The following is a 14,283-nucleotide window of genomic DNA, read 5'->3' on the forward strand; positions in this document are numbered from 1 at the left end:
TCCTCAGCCTCAGCACCTCCTTCTTCGCTTCCAGTGACATAAAACTGCTTGTGGTGGCTCACGGCTGTGCAGCGATTCAGCTGTTGTTTGCTCCTTCTGCTGGAAACATCTTCCCAGCTTCCCCTTGCCTGAGTAGGGATGCATCCCACTGCCTCCTGAGGGTACTGTCCCTCTCCTCCCCGACACTGCCCCTGCTCCATCTTTGTCTCTCCAGCTCGGTGCTGAACCCTCCTCCTGCTTCCAGAATACCTTCAGCAGATTCAGTTACAGTACTTAGAAACTTTGGGGCTGTCATTTGTGTAGATGGCCTGCAGCTGCCCTCTCCGAGGCCTCAAGAGCCCTGGTCTCTCTGCCCTGGCTGGGGCTCATAGTTGGCCTATTGTAGGTGCACAGCAGATTTTAACTGTTACCTGTTAAGATAGCAGATGTCCCGCCATTAACTCCATATCAGCTCCTGAGCCCCCGATTGAGGTTCACTTCTAACCAGTCAGACGAGCACACCGAACCCATCTTGACATTCTGTTTCAGCCCACGAAACACCACCCTTAGAGGAGGGATTTTACTGAACTCAGCAGGTGTCATTTCATCTGTTTATTCACTCTTTCAAAAATATTAACTGAGCACCTACTATATACACTTCCTGCTGGGTGTTCTGTAGAATTTAAGAGTTGAATCAGCCCTGAGACCAAACTTTGGCCGTTCTGTTTCCTCTACTTGGACCCTTCCTGTGCCTGCCCACCCCCCCGCCCCGCCCCGCCAGCCCCCTGCCAACTCTGCTCCTTATCACCTCCTCATCCTTCAGATGGAACTTGGCTCCAATATCATTTCCCTAACCCGCCCCTACCCTGAAGGTCCACTGCTCCATGCTTGCCTTGCACTTTTCATTCTTAGCACTTATCGCGGCCTGTGAGATCATCTGGCTGATTTCTCTGGCTTGACTATAAGCTCTGTGAAGGCAGGAGTTGGGCCTGCCTGCGTCATCATTGTTTCCCCAGTGCCTGGCACGCAGGAGTAAACCAGAAAGTACTTTTTGATTGAGTAAATTCATTCTCATGGGAGAGATACCAAGAGTCATGTAAATAATACCAGTTAGAAATTTACCAAATTGATAAATGTGAACTGGCAAATTTCTAAAGTCAATTTTTCTGGTCTAAATTATGACTGTCTGGGTTGATTAAATATGCCAACTCTCTGCTTTCTTTCATGTTACAATACCTTTTCATAAGCAAAACCCAGCTCATTAGGTTTATATCTGTTTATATACAAAGTGAAATGGAAAACTGAGGTAATTATCCAAATAAGTCAAGATACATAAACTTTTTGTCCAATTAACTGGGTATAGCAGGTGAAAATAAGATTTCTCTTTTCCCTGAATGATTTGGATAATTGCTCAAATATTTAACTTTGTATAAACCATCTCAAAGTGTGCTCATGAGAGCTGATGTTTGTACATGTTTAAGGCATAAAGTACATGAGCATTTCAGATGTCAAGTCAAGTACTTTGTTGAACTGGGCATTCCTTACTAAAATTTCTTTGGACGAGACACGTTAAAATGTAGTATTGGGCAAGGTCAAACATTAGAATTAGCCCGTTTTAGGGCTATGTGCTTGCATAATATTGAATAAAATGTACTCATTAGTAGATTCCTGGGCTGTGTTTTAATTACGTATAAAGTGCAGACAGAAAACACTTAGCAAAATAGAAAGGACACTGTGGAACACCCGCAGAACTTTTAAAGGCACAGCGCATGATAAGTTACTGGAATAATTTGTTTCGTGTGAATGATTAATGTAACCTGGTGAGTATTTACAGGGGTCTTTCCTTCATTTCCCAAAGGGATACACAACCTGATTTCTGGTTGTTAAAGTATGGACATTTTGGCTACTAAAGAATTGTATTTTCAGATATATGAATAGATTGAAAACAATATTGTAATGAGTGTAAGAAAGGTTGTTGTTTCTGAAGCGCCAGGTTTGCTAATTTTCCTTGAATCTAAAAGTGAGAGTGGACTGTCATGTTCTTTAAGACCTCATTATGTCAAGAAGTCAAGGCAGGGAGAATTAAATGGGCAGAGTGTACATACCCTACTTGCAGGACAATCCCAGGACCCTCCGTAAAGTGGAATTGGAACGTGGAAACTTTGCTCTGTGTTTTCATGGTCCTTTTTACACGAACCGAATTGCGCAGCCCATCCTTGAGGAGCCCCTTCCCCAGAAAATAGTGGAAGGGTTTGATTGCTCACTGGGGACCATTTGTGACCAGCAGACACCACTTAGCCCTGGTACAGCTAGTGAAATAAAGAGCTGTCAGGAAGGAGGCACTCATCTGACTTGCTCTGTGCTCCCTTTTCCAGATGTGAACGAATGCGAGCTGCTTAGTGGGGTGTGTGGTGAAGCCTTCTGTGAAAATGTGGAAGGGTCCTTCCTCTGTGTGTGCGCTGATGAAAACCAGGAGTACAGCCCCATGACCGGGCAGTGCCGCTCCCGGGCCTCGGGAGGTAAGTCACCGGGGCTCCTCTTGGGGACTTGTACCTACACAGGTTTGAGCCACACACTCTGGGAGTGAGGTAAGGAGTAACCAAGTGTCCTGGCACACTGCTGTCTCTGGAAGCTTCCATGCTCTTTCCGAGTCTGCCTTATCAGTGAATTAGGATGTGATCAGTGATGACTATTTGAGCTAGATGGCCTCTGTCATGCTTTCCAACCCAGAGACGCCATGTGTAGGGTAAAGGATCCAAAACGATGAGAACATTCACTGGGACTTGCTTACTACTCAGAGAGCCATCAGCTCAGGGTTTAATATGGCATCATCTCATTAGGTTGCATAATCTTTCTTTCTTGGCCCTTGGAGAAATGTATCTTGACACTTCTCTAAATTAAAAGCAACATATAGGCCTCTCAGGATCTACAAAGACTTCCACTTGGAAGAGTTAAGGTGTTTTTTCAGAAATTGGCCCAGAGAGTGGCTGTGTTTGCATTCGTTTAAAATTTGATTTAGTCTGTGTCGTCATGGCACAAGTTGAAATGGAGAACTGATGGTTTTCCAGATAAATTAATCAACTTCCAGATCACTCTTTTAGTTTGTGCCATGTAGCTATAGCTTGGTTGTATTTTAAGGAAAGCAAAAGACCAAATGGTCATTTGAGAGCCAAATAAAATGAAACATGGGCCATTTGACTTTCTTGCTCAATCTCTCTGATTGTATCCATGCTTCTAAGAGAGCTCTCACTACTTCTCCACAGGGTACACTTGTTCTGTGTGGAATAACCATCTTTGCAAGTAATAAGGAATAAAATATAAAAATATTTTCACCTACACATATTCTTCTTAATTACTAAAAATAGAAAGAGGAGGAATGCAGAATGACACAAAAAGACAGCAATTCAAAAATGTTGTCTATGACGGGGACGAGATGAAGTGTTATTGGAGGGAGGGGTCGCTCTTCATTCCAGTGACCACCGCTGTGACCCATGAGCCAAAGAGAAAAGACTTTTCATTTCAGTTGTTCCTGTAATAGCAAAAACAAACACACAATCAAAAACCTGCGTGGCCCATAAAAGGGTTGGTTAAGTAACTATCTTTCTCTTATTTGTCTTTGGTTCTGTAGAGTAGCACCTCACCCACAGTATTATTTTGACTGAAGTCATTCACATGTCATACTATTGTGCAGGCATTAAATGATTGATATGAAGGTAAGGTAGTCAAGATAAATGCATGTGGTACAATGTTGAGTAACAAAGCAGGCTCTTTGAATGATTACAATCTGTGGTGGGAAGGAAGAGAAGACATTTAAGAAGATAATTATTGGAATTAATGGAAATTTTGCTTTTTCCTTTGTTTTCTAAACTTCTTATAATACTTTAAATTGGAATGACCACGGTGGTCTGCTGTTTTCCAGCTGTGTAAGCTTGGGCATATCATTCACCTGTTATGAGTTTTGATTTTCTGACTTATAAAATAGAAAGGTTATATTTACCTCACAGAATTTTATGAATTTTTTTTAAAATCCTGTATGTAAAAGCCATTTAATAACAGAGTACTATAGGAAGTAAGCTGTAATCCAAATACTTAAGTGATACCTATTTCTCATCTTTTTAGAATCTGTTCTGAAATGGTGGACCTTTTAACTATTTTTTCCCCTAGGTAGATATTTTTTTTGCTAGAATGTTCTAGCAACATCAAAGAATGGTTCATTCACTTCACATAGATTCGAATGAAGTACATGTCTGAGATCCTAAAGCTTGCTCATTTCTTTTTTTAGAGATTAATGGTACCTTAATAGGGTCATGAGACCATCTGAACCATTTTGGGGGAACTGGAGTAGTTCATTATAAACTGCTTCTTAAAACTTTACAGTGATTCATTTTGTACAAGCCTTGTTCCTCATATCCTATTTTTAAGTTTTTCTGTAACAAAGTCCTTGACACTTGCTTTGCTTTTTTCCTCCTTTAGTGTCTTTGCTCTCTCAGTGACTGACTGACTCTTTCTGGAAAGTTCTCCCAGTCAGAGTTCACTATGTACTGTCCTGTGTTTTTTAAAGAACTTCATTTTGAATACTCAGCTTCATAAATCTTGTCTACCAATGGATACATAGTTTCTTTTCCTCTTAACTTTGTATCTAATCTTTCCATTTATGGTTTCTTCCAAATTTCCCCCCATAGTTCTCTGGCTTTTGCTAAATATCGCACATACCCAGTTGTTTTTATTGGTCCATGTCAGTATAATCTGACTGATTTATACAGTTCCTGGCAGCTCTCACTACTATACCTCAATTTGCATAGTTCTTGGCAAACTTTAACTGATGATATGCAGTCTTAAGATTGTCTATGATGACATCTTCATCTGAGCAATTCTCTGTCAGGGTCCTGAGAGACAGGCCAGCTATAAACTGCAGGAGGAGATTTCTCTCTCTGACTTCATCAGGGTCAGGAATTGATCTGCTGTTAAAAAAGGTGATTGAAGCTGGAAATCCTAAAAAAGATGATATAGTTTTTAAGTATTTACATTTTAACTTAAAGCACACAAAGGTACATTCATTTGCCGATCTTTGAAGGAAGGCCAAAGTCTTTCTTCGAGTAGAAGTCCACTCTTAGAGACCTGCATGGCTTGTCCTGCATAAACTATATTATGCATGATCGACAGCACCCACTTTAAAGGGAGTAAGAATTTAAAGGCCTTTGCAAAGTAAATGAGTGTAAAATCCCTCTAGATTTTTATAGTTTTTCTCGAGTTTTTTTTATAGTTGTCTTATCTGCATCTAATATGATAGCGTTGTTTTTACTGAATCAGCTTTAGTCTTTCCAAACCTTGAACTTGTTCCATAAACAACTCTTCTTAATGCATATTTTATTGATTTGTATACTGTTTAGTTATGTAATTACAACAATTAATACACTGGCAGAGAGTGTTTGAGAATAAACACAGCCGAGTCTTGGTCAGCATACTGCTCAGCATGTGAGAGCACAAGTTGTGTGCTCCTACCGGAGAGCAGCCGACTGGCTATGAGCATTCTACCTGCTGTGGACATTGGCCAGAGTGCTTTCCAGAGGGCGAGAGAACATTGGTTACCGCAATAGGCTGGTTAAATGGAGGCCACTGAAAAGAGTTTGTCTCCTACTCCAATCAAAGGATCTGCTGTACTTGGTGTACCAAATTTAAGTGAAAGTTTTTAACAAGGATTCAGATTAATAGCAGTGTATGTATGATAGACCCAACAGCTCAGCTCTCATCCTTCCTGAAAAGTAATTGAGAAAGGAAAGATGAATTTGCATTATAGGCTGTAACATTGTTACTCTGTTGTCAAGTTTCCCCAGGACAGAGGGTATTCCAGCAATGAGCAGTAGAGAATAATCTACAGTGGAATCATACTGAGGACAGAACTGGAGCTAAGGGGTGGGTGTCAGGAAGGCAGATTTCAGATCAGTATGCAGATTTGTCCAATAACTAGAGACAGCAGGTCACTGTCATGAATTTGTGGGTATTTCCCGGGAGCTATCCCAGAACAGGTGGGAAGCCACGGGTAGAAGGGCTCTCACTTCCAGCAGGATATCGTGCCAGGTCTCCTTTCAGGTACTTTTGAATTTTCATGTCCTAGGATTTTTGTTTCTAAACTACTTCTTGGCTCCCACCTAATTTTTTTTAGGTCTGGTGTAATGGTTTTCACTGCCTGGGCCTTTGGCCACTAATTTACATTGCTGTCTGTTGCCTAAAAGCACCTGTAACAGAAATCACTAAAAAATGTCCAAGCCACTCATCACATGTAAGAGGGTATGCATATGAAATACAGCCTGATGCTTTTATTTGCTCAGTGCCTGTGATGATTGCTCATTAAAAACTTTATGTCCTTGAATACTCTAAAGGAAGCAGTAAATAGGTAGTTTTGTCCACGGTAGCCCAGACCTTACCCACAAAGTGCTGCTCTCTGTCTTGGTTGGTGCACAGAGGAGACTCTGGGGCAGGAACTGAGTGTTACTTTTAAACCAGAAGGTATAAGGAAAAGAACACAAAGAGATGTATGTTATAATTGAGGCAGGTGTTCCTCACTTTAAGAAAAGCAAATAAGCAAGATCAGAAATTATAAAGCATAAATTGGAGTGATAATTGGCATTGTAAATTAATTGTTCTTTACACAGTTTATTTCAGGGTTTCCTTAAATACCATTTTCCACTAATGTATTTGCGAGCTTGTTCTCACATCACAAGCTCAGGCCTAGGCTTCTCCAACAAGGAAGCACCTTCATGGTTTTCCAGCCCAGCTCTTGTGTTTATGTGTAAGGAAGCCAAGGCCCAGAGAGAAGTTCTAAATGTTCTCCTTAGGGCCCTATGGCTAATGCTGTGCAGGAACCCAACTCTGAGATCTTTTCCACTTCACCATTCCACTTTTCAAGGCTGAGGACCCCATGACACCAAATTCTTCTAAAAATTGGCTTCCTTTTCTCTTCATTTCTTTGTTTTGTTTTCGTTATTAAAATAATGTGCATTCTTCTCAGAAAATTGGCAAATACAAAAATAGATCAAAAATGAAAATCCCCTACAGTGGCACCATCCACCACGCTGACCTCCAGATTCTTTCTGGGGACATCCATGCTCCACCTACCTCCACAGACTGTCTCCCATTTGGTCCGGGGCCCTCATGCTCGTTCATCTGCATGAAGTGCCTTTCCCGTGGGTCAGCAGTGAGCTCCTACATGCTAAAACCATTAGTCTCACTGCTGACTCCTCATGAAATAATCAACAGTGGTTTCCCATCTTCCCTCCGCCTTCTTTTCCCTTTGATTGATTTCAGGACATTCATCTTCCCTGTATCCTCTTTCCTCTTGCTCTGGTCTTTTTCTTTCTCGTTCCCAAACTCTTTTTCTGTTGCCCATTCCTTAAATAATAATGTCCTGGAGAGTTGCATGTTCAGGCCTCTTCTAACTCTCCATTCTTCTCTGGGGGATATTTAATCCTCTTCTCTGAGTCAACTATTACTTATGTGTTACGCGCTGCCAAGTAAATATCTTCTGCCTCCTCCTCTGTCCTTGGGGCTGCACTCCTTTTTCCCTCTGCCTATTATTGGACCTTTCTCCCACAGTGTTTTATAAGTGGGTCTGTCCGAAATTATCCAAAACCAAATTCATTACCATTCCATCTCCAACCTGTGTTCACTCATTAAGTGCCAAACGTCAGTACTGGAAATCCTGACATCATCATACCTTAATTTTTCTCACCATTCATCCAAGCCCTCGTAACATCCTGCCAATTCTGCCTCCACAGTGTCCTTCAAAGCTCTCCCCGCTCCTCACTGCTCCAGGCCAGTCGCTCAGCCTCTCTTACCCGGACCGTGGCAGTACCCTCCTGACTTCCCTCCAGTCTCTCCCATCAATTCCTGCTCCTGGCGGTTGCCACAGTTGATGTTTGCAAAACATGAGTCTGGTTTTATTTTTTTTTCTTCCAAGTTGTTATTTAAATTCCAGTTAGTTAACATATAAGGCAGCACTAATTTCAGGTATAGAATTTAGTGATTCATTACCCACTACAACCCCCGGTGCTCATCACAAGCTTCAACTGCTCACTGCTGCCGGCAGCATGAAGTTCAAATCCATGAGCAGGGCAGCAGGGCAACAGGACCCTGATACTCTCTCTTACTCCTTTTTTGCATCCCCTGTAACCTTGCTCACTGCTTAGCACGCACGGTACCTGACCTGTGGCAGACGCTCAGAAACTCTTGAATCAAATTGCCTGTCGACATTTGAGAGCATGTCCCCTCTGCATCTCACCATCTCATTCCCAGCTAGTTCTGTAGTATCAAAATAATTATTCATTTTATCAGAGAAATGGGTGGGCATACTTGAATGAGGAATTACCTATTTCTACTTCTGTGTAGGGGGGATGGTTCCTCTCTATGCTTGGTTAAATAACAAGTGGAACAGAAGAAAAAAAGAGTTTCTGTGCTGTCAAGGGGTACATGCAAATCATCCTCATGGTTCTGACAACTGAACTCAGACAACATTCTTGTTCTCTTCCTAGAGAGGTAGGTCTACTATAGGTTTTATGTATGTACATATTTTTTTAAAGCCAGGAAATCACAGATAATATCATTCAACTGTTATATTTGGCAGAGTAGGGTTTTTTTTTTTAATGTGTTTAGTTAACCTGTAAAATAAATTAACATTGAAAGAGGTTTTTTAAATTTATTTTTAAAGATTTTATTTATTTATTCATAAGAGAAAGAGAGAGAGAGAGGCAGAGGGAGAAGCAGGCTCCCCGCTGAGCAGGAAGCCCGATGCGGGACTCCATCCCAGGACCCTGGGATCAGGACCTGAGCTGAAGGCAGACGCTTAACCATCTGAGCCACCCAGGTGCCTGAAAGAGTTTTTTAAAAATAATTTCTGATTAGAAAAAAAGAGCTTCGGTAGGAAAAAAATTAAAGACACTGAGAACACAGTATTTAAAATGCAAACATTATAAAATGCCATAAAACTCCTGAGGTCTTCTTGTGTATTTGTAATGGATCTATACCATAAATGTAGGTAAGTCTAAGGAAAATAGGCTCATTTTGTTGGGGCGGGGGGGGGAGTTGGGTCAGATTTCTTCCCACATTCAGAGAGAATAGAAGAATTTACCAAACCGTGCTTTTACTTTGATGAAATTTACTTTATCTAGTATCCAAAATAATATCTGAGTTTTTAGTAAAGAGATGTCCACATTTGAATGAACTGATAGCAGTTGATCCAAGTGACAGACTCAGCCTGTACATGAGCCATTTCATGTTCTTGAGGCTACCGGAGAGACACCCACACCGTTGCACTAGAAATCATGGGGGATCCTAGCGTTTGCCCTAAATAGGGCCTGAAGACCAAGGGTTTGTACATTTCCTTTTAAACATTTCCAGATATTTTACCTGTCATGTCAGATGTGGCTTTACTGTCCCAGTCGTCTTCACAAGCCCTCATGATACCTGTGTGTCAGTGTTGTGACCGGCCTTTTTTTTTTTTTTTTACGATTTGATTTATTGATTTATTTGAGAGTGTGAGCATGAGAGGGGGGAGGGTCAGAGGGAGAAGCAGACTCCCCGCAGAGCAGGGAGCCCGATGCGGGGCTCGATCCCGGGACCCTGGGATCATGACCTGAGCCAAAGGCAGACGCTTAACGACTGAGCCACCCAGGCGCCCTGTGACCATGCGGGGCTTTTACTGCTTTATCTCCACACCCACCTCCTGCTCACTCAGCCACCTCAGCGCCCGCGCCCATTTTTCTTTCCTGCAGGGCTTCATTCTGCTTTCAGGAGGCTCCTCTGTCACCAGGCTCTTGCCCTGACTTTCCCAGTACTCTCTCCCTGAATCCTAAGCTTTCTCTTTTCCCCACTCGCCCCAGCCTGTTCCTATCTCAGGCTCGCTTCTCCTGTTCTCTTCTCTTCTTTCCTCAGAAAAAGAAAGGAAGACAAAGAACCTTCCTTCACCCTGGCCGGTATTTATTGCCTGTCTTTTTTTTTTTTTAATTATGTTATGTATATCACCATGCATCATTAGTTTTTGATGTAGTGTTCTATGATTCATTGTTTATGTATAACACCCAGTGCTCCATGCAGAATGTGCCCTCTTTAATACCCATCACCGGGCTAACCCATCCTCCTACACCCCCTCCCCTCTAGAACCCTCAGTTTGTTTCTCAGAGTCTATCGTCTCTTATGGTTTGTCTCCCCCTCCGATTTCCCCCCCTTCATTCTTCCCTTCCATCTTCTTTTTTTTTTTTAACATATAATGTATTATTTGTTTCAGAGGTACAAGTCTGTGATTCGTCAGTCTTACACAATTCACAGCACTCACCATAGCACATACTGTCCCCAATGTCTATCACCCAGCCACCCCATCCCTCCCACCCCCCTCCACTCCAGCAACCGTCAGTTTGTTTCCTGAGATTCAGAATTCCTCATATCAGTGAGATCATATGAAACATGTTGTTCTCTGATTGACTTATTTCATTCAGCATAATACCCTCCAGTTCCATCCATGTCGTTGCAAGTGGCAAGATTTTGTTCCTTTTGATGGCTGCATAATATTCCATTGTATATATATACCACATCTTCTTTATCCATTCATCTGTCGATGAACATCTTGGCTCTTTCCATAGTTTGGCTATTGTGGACATTGCTACTGTAAACATTGGGGTGCACGTACCCCTGCGGATCCCTACATTTGTATCTTTGGGGTAAATACCCAGTAGTGCAATTGCTGGATCGTATGGTAGCTCTATTTTCAACTTCTTGAGGAACCTCCATACTGTTTTCCAGAGTGGCTGCACACAGCTTGCATTCCCACCAACAGTGTAGGAGGGTTCCCCTTTCTCTGCGTCCCCACCAACATCTGTCGTTTCCTGACTTGTTAATTTTAGCCATTCTGACTGGTGTGAGGTGGTATCTCATTGGTTTTGATTTGGATTTCCCTGATGCCAAGCGATGTTGAGCACTTTTTCATGTGTCTGTTGGCCATTTGGACGTCTTCTTTGGAAAAATGTCTGTTCATGTCTTTTGCCCATATTGCCTGTCTTCTAAGCTGAGGCCCTGAGGTGACCCTCAGGCCAGTGGCAGACAGTGACGTTGTCCTCCACCCAACATCTGAGTCAGGAACTCCGCTTTCACTTGTTGCCATGACCAGGCATCCCTGCCCCATCCTCAGGCTCGCAGAGTCACCTTCCCTGACTCCCTCTGCAGAACCTCCCCTTCCCTCACCCTGCTCTACCCACACAGACTTCAGGACAGTTGTACTTTGTATTCCTCCTCACCCCTGTCACACCTTATTTCCTGCCCAGTTTTTCAGAATGTATTTTTGAAGACCTTGGCTCAGATGTCAGATCCTCCAGGCAGCCTCCTGTGGTAGCCTTGCCTGCCCTGGCCATACACAGTGTGGCTTAGGTCAGGACCTGACTCCCCATCTGCCTGACTTCTTTAAGGACAGGAGCTGGGTGGAGGAATTCTCTCCCATGTATTTTTTTTTCTTGTGCTTGGCTTGCTCATCTCCATTTTGACTTTCACACCTTTACCATTGAAGTCATTAGCCCATATTTCCAGTCGTCCTTTATACTTGTGTCCCTTCCTGTCCAACCCCTTCCTGTTAATGCTTGTTTTCTGGAGCTCACCAGTGGCTCCCTCCTGAATCCCACTTAACACACACACACACTTCTCGTCTTGGAAGCCTTTGACGGAGAAAACTAGAGGAAAAAAGGAAAGATCATGAATGTCCAAGTCCTCTTCTATTCCTCCTTGGAATATTACACTAGAAATTGTTTTCTCATAAAAACATGAGTTGGTATAAAACATTAGTGCCTGTAGTGAGTTTAAAATACTAAAAAGGGACTAAAGCTTCATGAATGATTGTGTTGAAAGTAATTTACTGAACAGTAGTACCATAGTTAGAGTTTTATAAATTGATGTCTTTTTCAGGACTATGGCAGGTGTTTTATTTGGGGGCATTGTATCCGAGTATTTTTGATGTTACTCTTTCATCATTGTCAAAATCCTGACTGTCCCAGAAGGGTATGAAGAGGATTAGCTCATAAAGGCCTTCGGAATACATTGCGAATGGAAACTGAAAGTAAAAAAAAAAAAAAAACATTTAAAAAGCCCATTTAAAATGCTCATGTCCACTTTAATTAGAAAAATGTTCCAGATTTCCTCAGCCTAACAGCAAACCTAAGATTAGACCAAAGAAGGAAACAATCCTGTAAATAAACACCACATCCTCTTCTTTCTGACGAACCAAGAGAGAAGATAGGTGCTCTTCGTAAGTGGCACATATGACTCAACCCACAACTTTCTCTTCAGAGCGAGGGAACGTGATGGCCCTATATAGCTACACCCTACCCTAGCGGGCATTATCTGCTGCCCCCTCCTCATTTGTCCCGAGGAGGAGAAAGAAATGAAAAAAAGCAAAGCAAAACAAACTCATGCTGGTTCAGATGCTAAGAGGCTGAGCCCCATAGAAGAGGTTTGGGGAAAGCAGTAGGCATGACACAATGTACCCAACCTAAACTGTGTCTTCTGGAAGGTGAGGATGTTTGATAAGCTATGCAGTCTGCTTTGCGGAGTTACTCTGTGGGTCACAAGAAAGGGCCTCCATAAAAATTGCTTCAGAAACACATGTAAAAGGTCCAAAAACTCACTTCTTATCACCATCCAGACCCCAGGATTAAACTACACAAATTGCTGTTTATACACAGATGGTTGTATAAACGCCAGCCTCTTAATAAAATTGAAAAATGACATTTTATTTCTTAGAAGTCTTTGGCTTGAGGTATGTGGTGTGGCTAAACTTATTGATATAATCTTTAAGAAAAATAAAGTTCATTCCTTTTAATGCTTGACACTTTTATGTCCATTGATTAGATCTCTTAAAATTATTTTGTGATAGAACCATTCCTCCCGGGCGCCTGGGTGGTTCAGTTGGTTAAGCGACTGCCTTCGGCTCAGGTCATGATCCTGGAGTTCCGGGATCGAGTCCCACGTCGGGCTCCCTGCTCAGCAGGGAGTCTGCCTCTCTCTCTGACCCTCCCCCCTCTCATGCTCTCTATCTCATTCTCTCTCTCAAATAAATAAATACAATCTTTAAAAAAAAAAAAAAAAAAAAGAACCATTCCTCCCGTGGCAGCAGTGACCTAAACTCACATACAGAGATTCTCTAAAGAAATCACCTTGCATTGTGTTTACTGCTCAGTTTTCCCCCAGTGGAAAAATGCTGTAGGAAGTTAATTATTTAAAGGTTAGAAAGATAGGGAAAGGGGCGCCTGGGTGGCTCAGTCGGTTGAGCATCTGCCTTTGGCTCAGGTCGTGATCCCAGGGTCCTGGGATGGAGCCCTGCGTCCAGCTCCCTGCTCTGCGGGGGACCTGCTTTTCCCTCTCCCACTCCCCTTGCTTGTGTTCCCTCTCTCGCTGTGTCTTTCTCTGTCAAATAAATAAATAAAAATCTTTCAAAAAAAAAAAAAAAAAGAAAGGGAAATTTTCACAGAACGACCTTTGTGGACCAGTTTTTTTGAAAAGAATTTGCATCTCTTTCCAAACACAGATGAGGGCCTGACTAACCCCCAATTTCAGCTGTGTAAACATTGAACTTTCAGTCTGCTTGGAGAAAAAATAAAACTTGTAACAACCAATGTAAAACCTGAATAATACAATGATATTATTGGTTGTTTCCCTTATGCAATAACTTCTGGGTTTCCTTCCAAAGAAAAAGGAAAACAAAGATAATTTTTTTCTTACTTTCTGTGCTATGAGTAAAACAAACATTGTAAAAAATGGACCGTGTATACTTATATTTATATATGTACATATAAAGTTTTTGAGTACTACAGAAGCCTGTGTCTCATTACCTATGAATATAGCAATCTTTGTGATGCCCTACTGTATAGTATTCCATTTTGTAACGAACACCATGACATACCTCTAACTTTGAACACAAGAAGAAAACAGTTATTCAGCCCTCTTTTAACACAGACTGTAAACTTGATTTTTTTTTTTTTTAAAGATTTTATTTATGGGGCGCCTGGGTGGCTCAGTCAGTTAAGTGGCTGCCTTCAGCTCAGGTCATGATCCTGGAGTCCTTGGATCGAGTCCTGCATCGGGCTCCCTGCTCAGCATGGAGTCTGCTTCTCCCTCTGCCCCTCACCCTGCTCGTGCTCGCTCGCTCTCACTTTCTCTCTCTCTTAAATAAATAAATAAAATCTTTAGAAAAAATAAAAGATTTTATTTATTTATTTGACACAGAGAGAGAGCATATGCAGGAGGAGGGAGAAGCAGGTTCCCCGCGGAACA

At 42.1% G+C, this 14,283-nt stretch overlaps 1 protein-coding gene across 24 annotated transcripts in view; it reads left to right on the plus strand.

Annotated features, from left to right (window-relative positions):
* Positions 1-14,283, plus strand: part of LTBP1 (latent transforming growth factor beta binding protein 1) — a 350,994-nt gene that overhangs the window by 303,235 nt on the left and 33,476 nt on the right. For 18 of the 24 annotated variants that reach the window (XM_044918765.1, XM_021697673.2, XM_044918767.1 and 15 more), the window contains one exon: positions 2,355-2,498. The exons of the other annotated variants lie outside the window; for them this stretch is intronic. In XM_044918765.1, coding sequence (XP_044774700.1) covers positions 2,355-2,498 — 144 coding nt within the window. The remainder of the gene's footprint in view (positions 1-2,354; positions 2,499-14,283) is intronic. 24 annotated transcript variants of the gene reach the window in all.

The sequence above is a fragment of the Neomonachus schauinslandi genome, chromosome 10 (genome assembly GCF_002201575.2).
Source record: "Neomonachus schauinslandi chromosome 10, ASM220157v2, whole genome shotgun sequence".
NCBI classification, from domain to species: domain Eukaryota; kingdom Metazoa; phylum Chordata; class Mammalia; order Carnivora; family Phocidae; genus Neomonachus; species Neomonachus schauinslandi.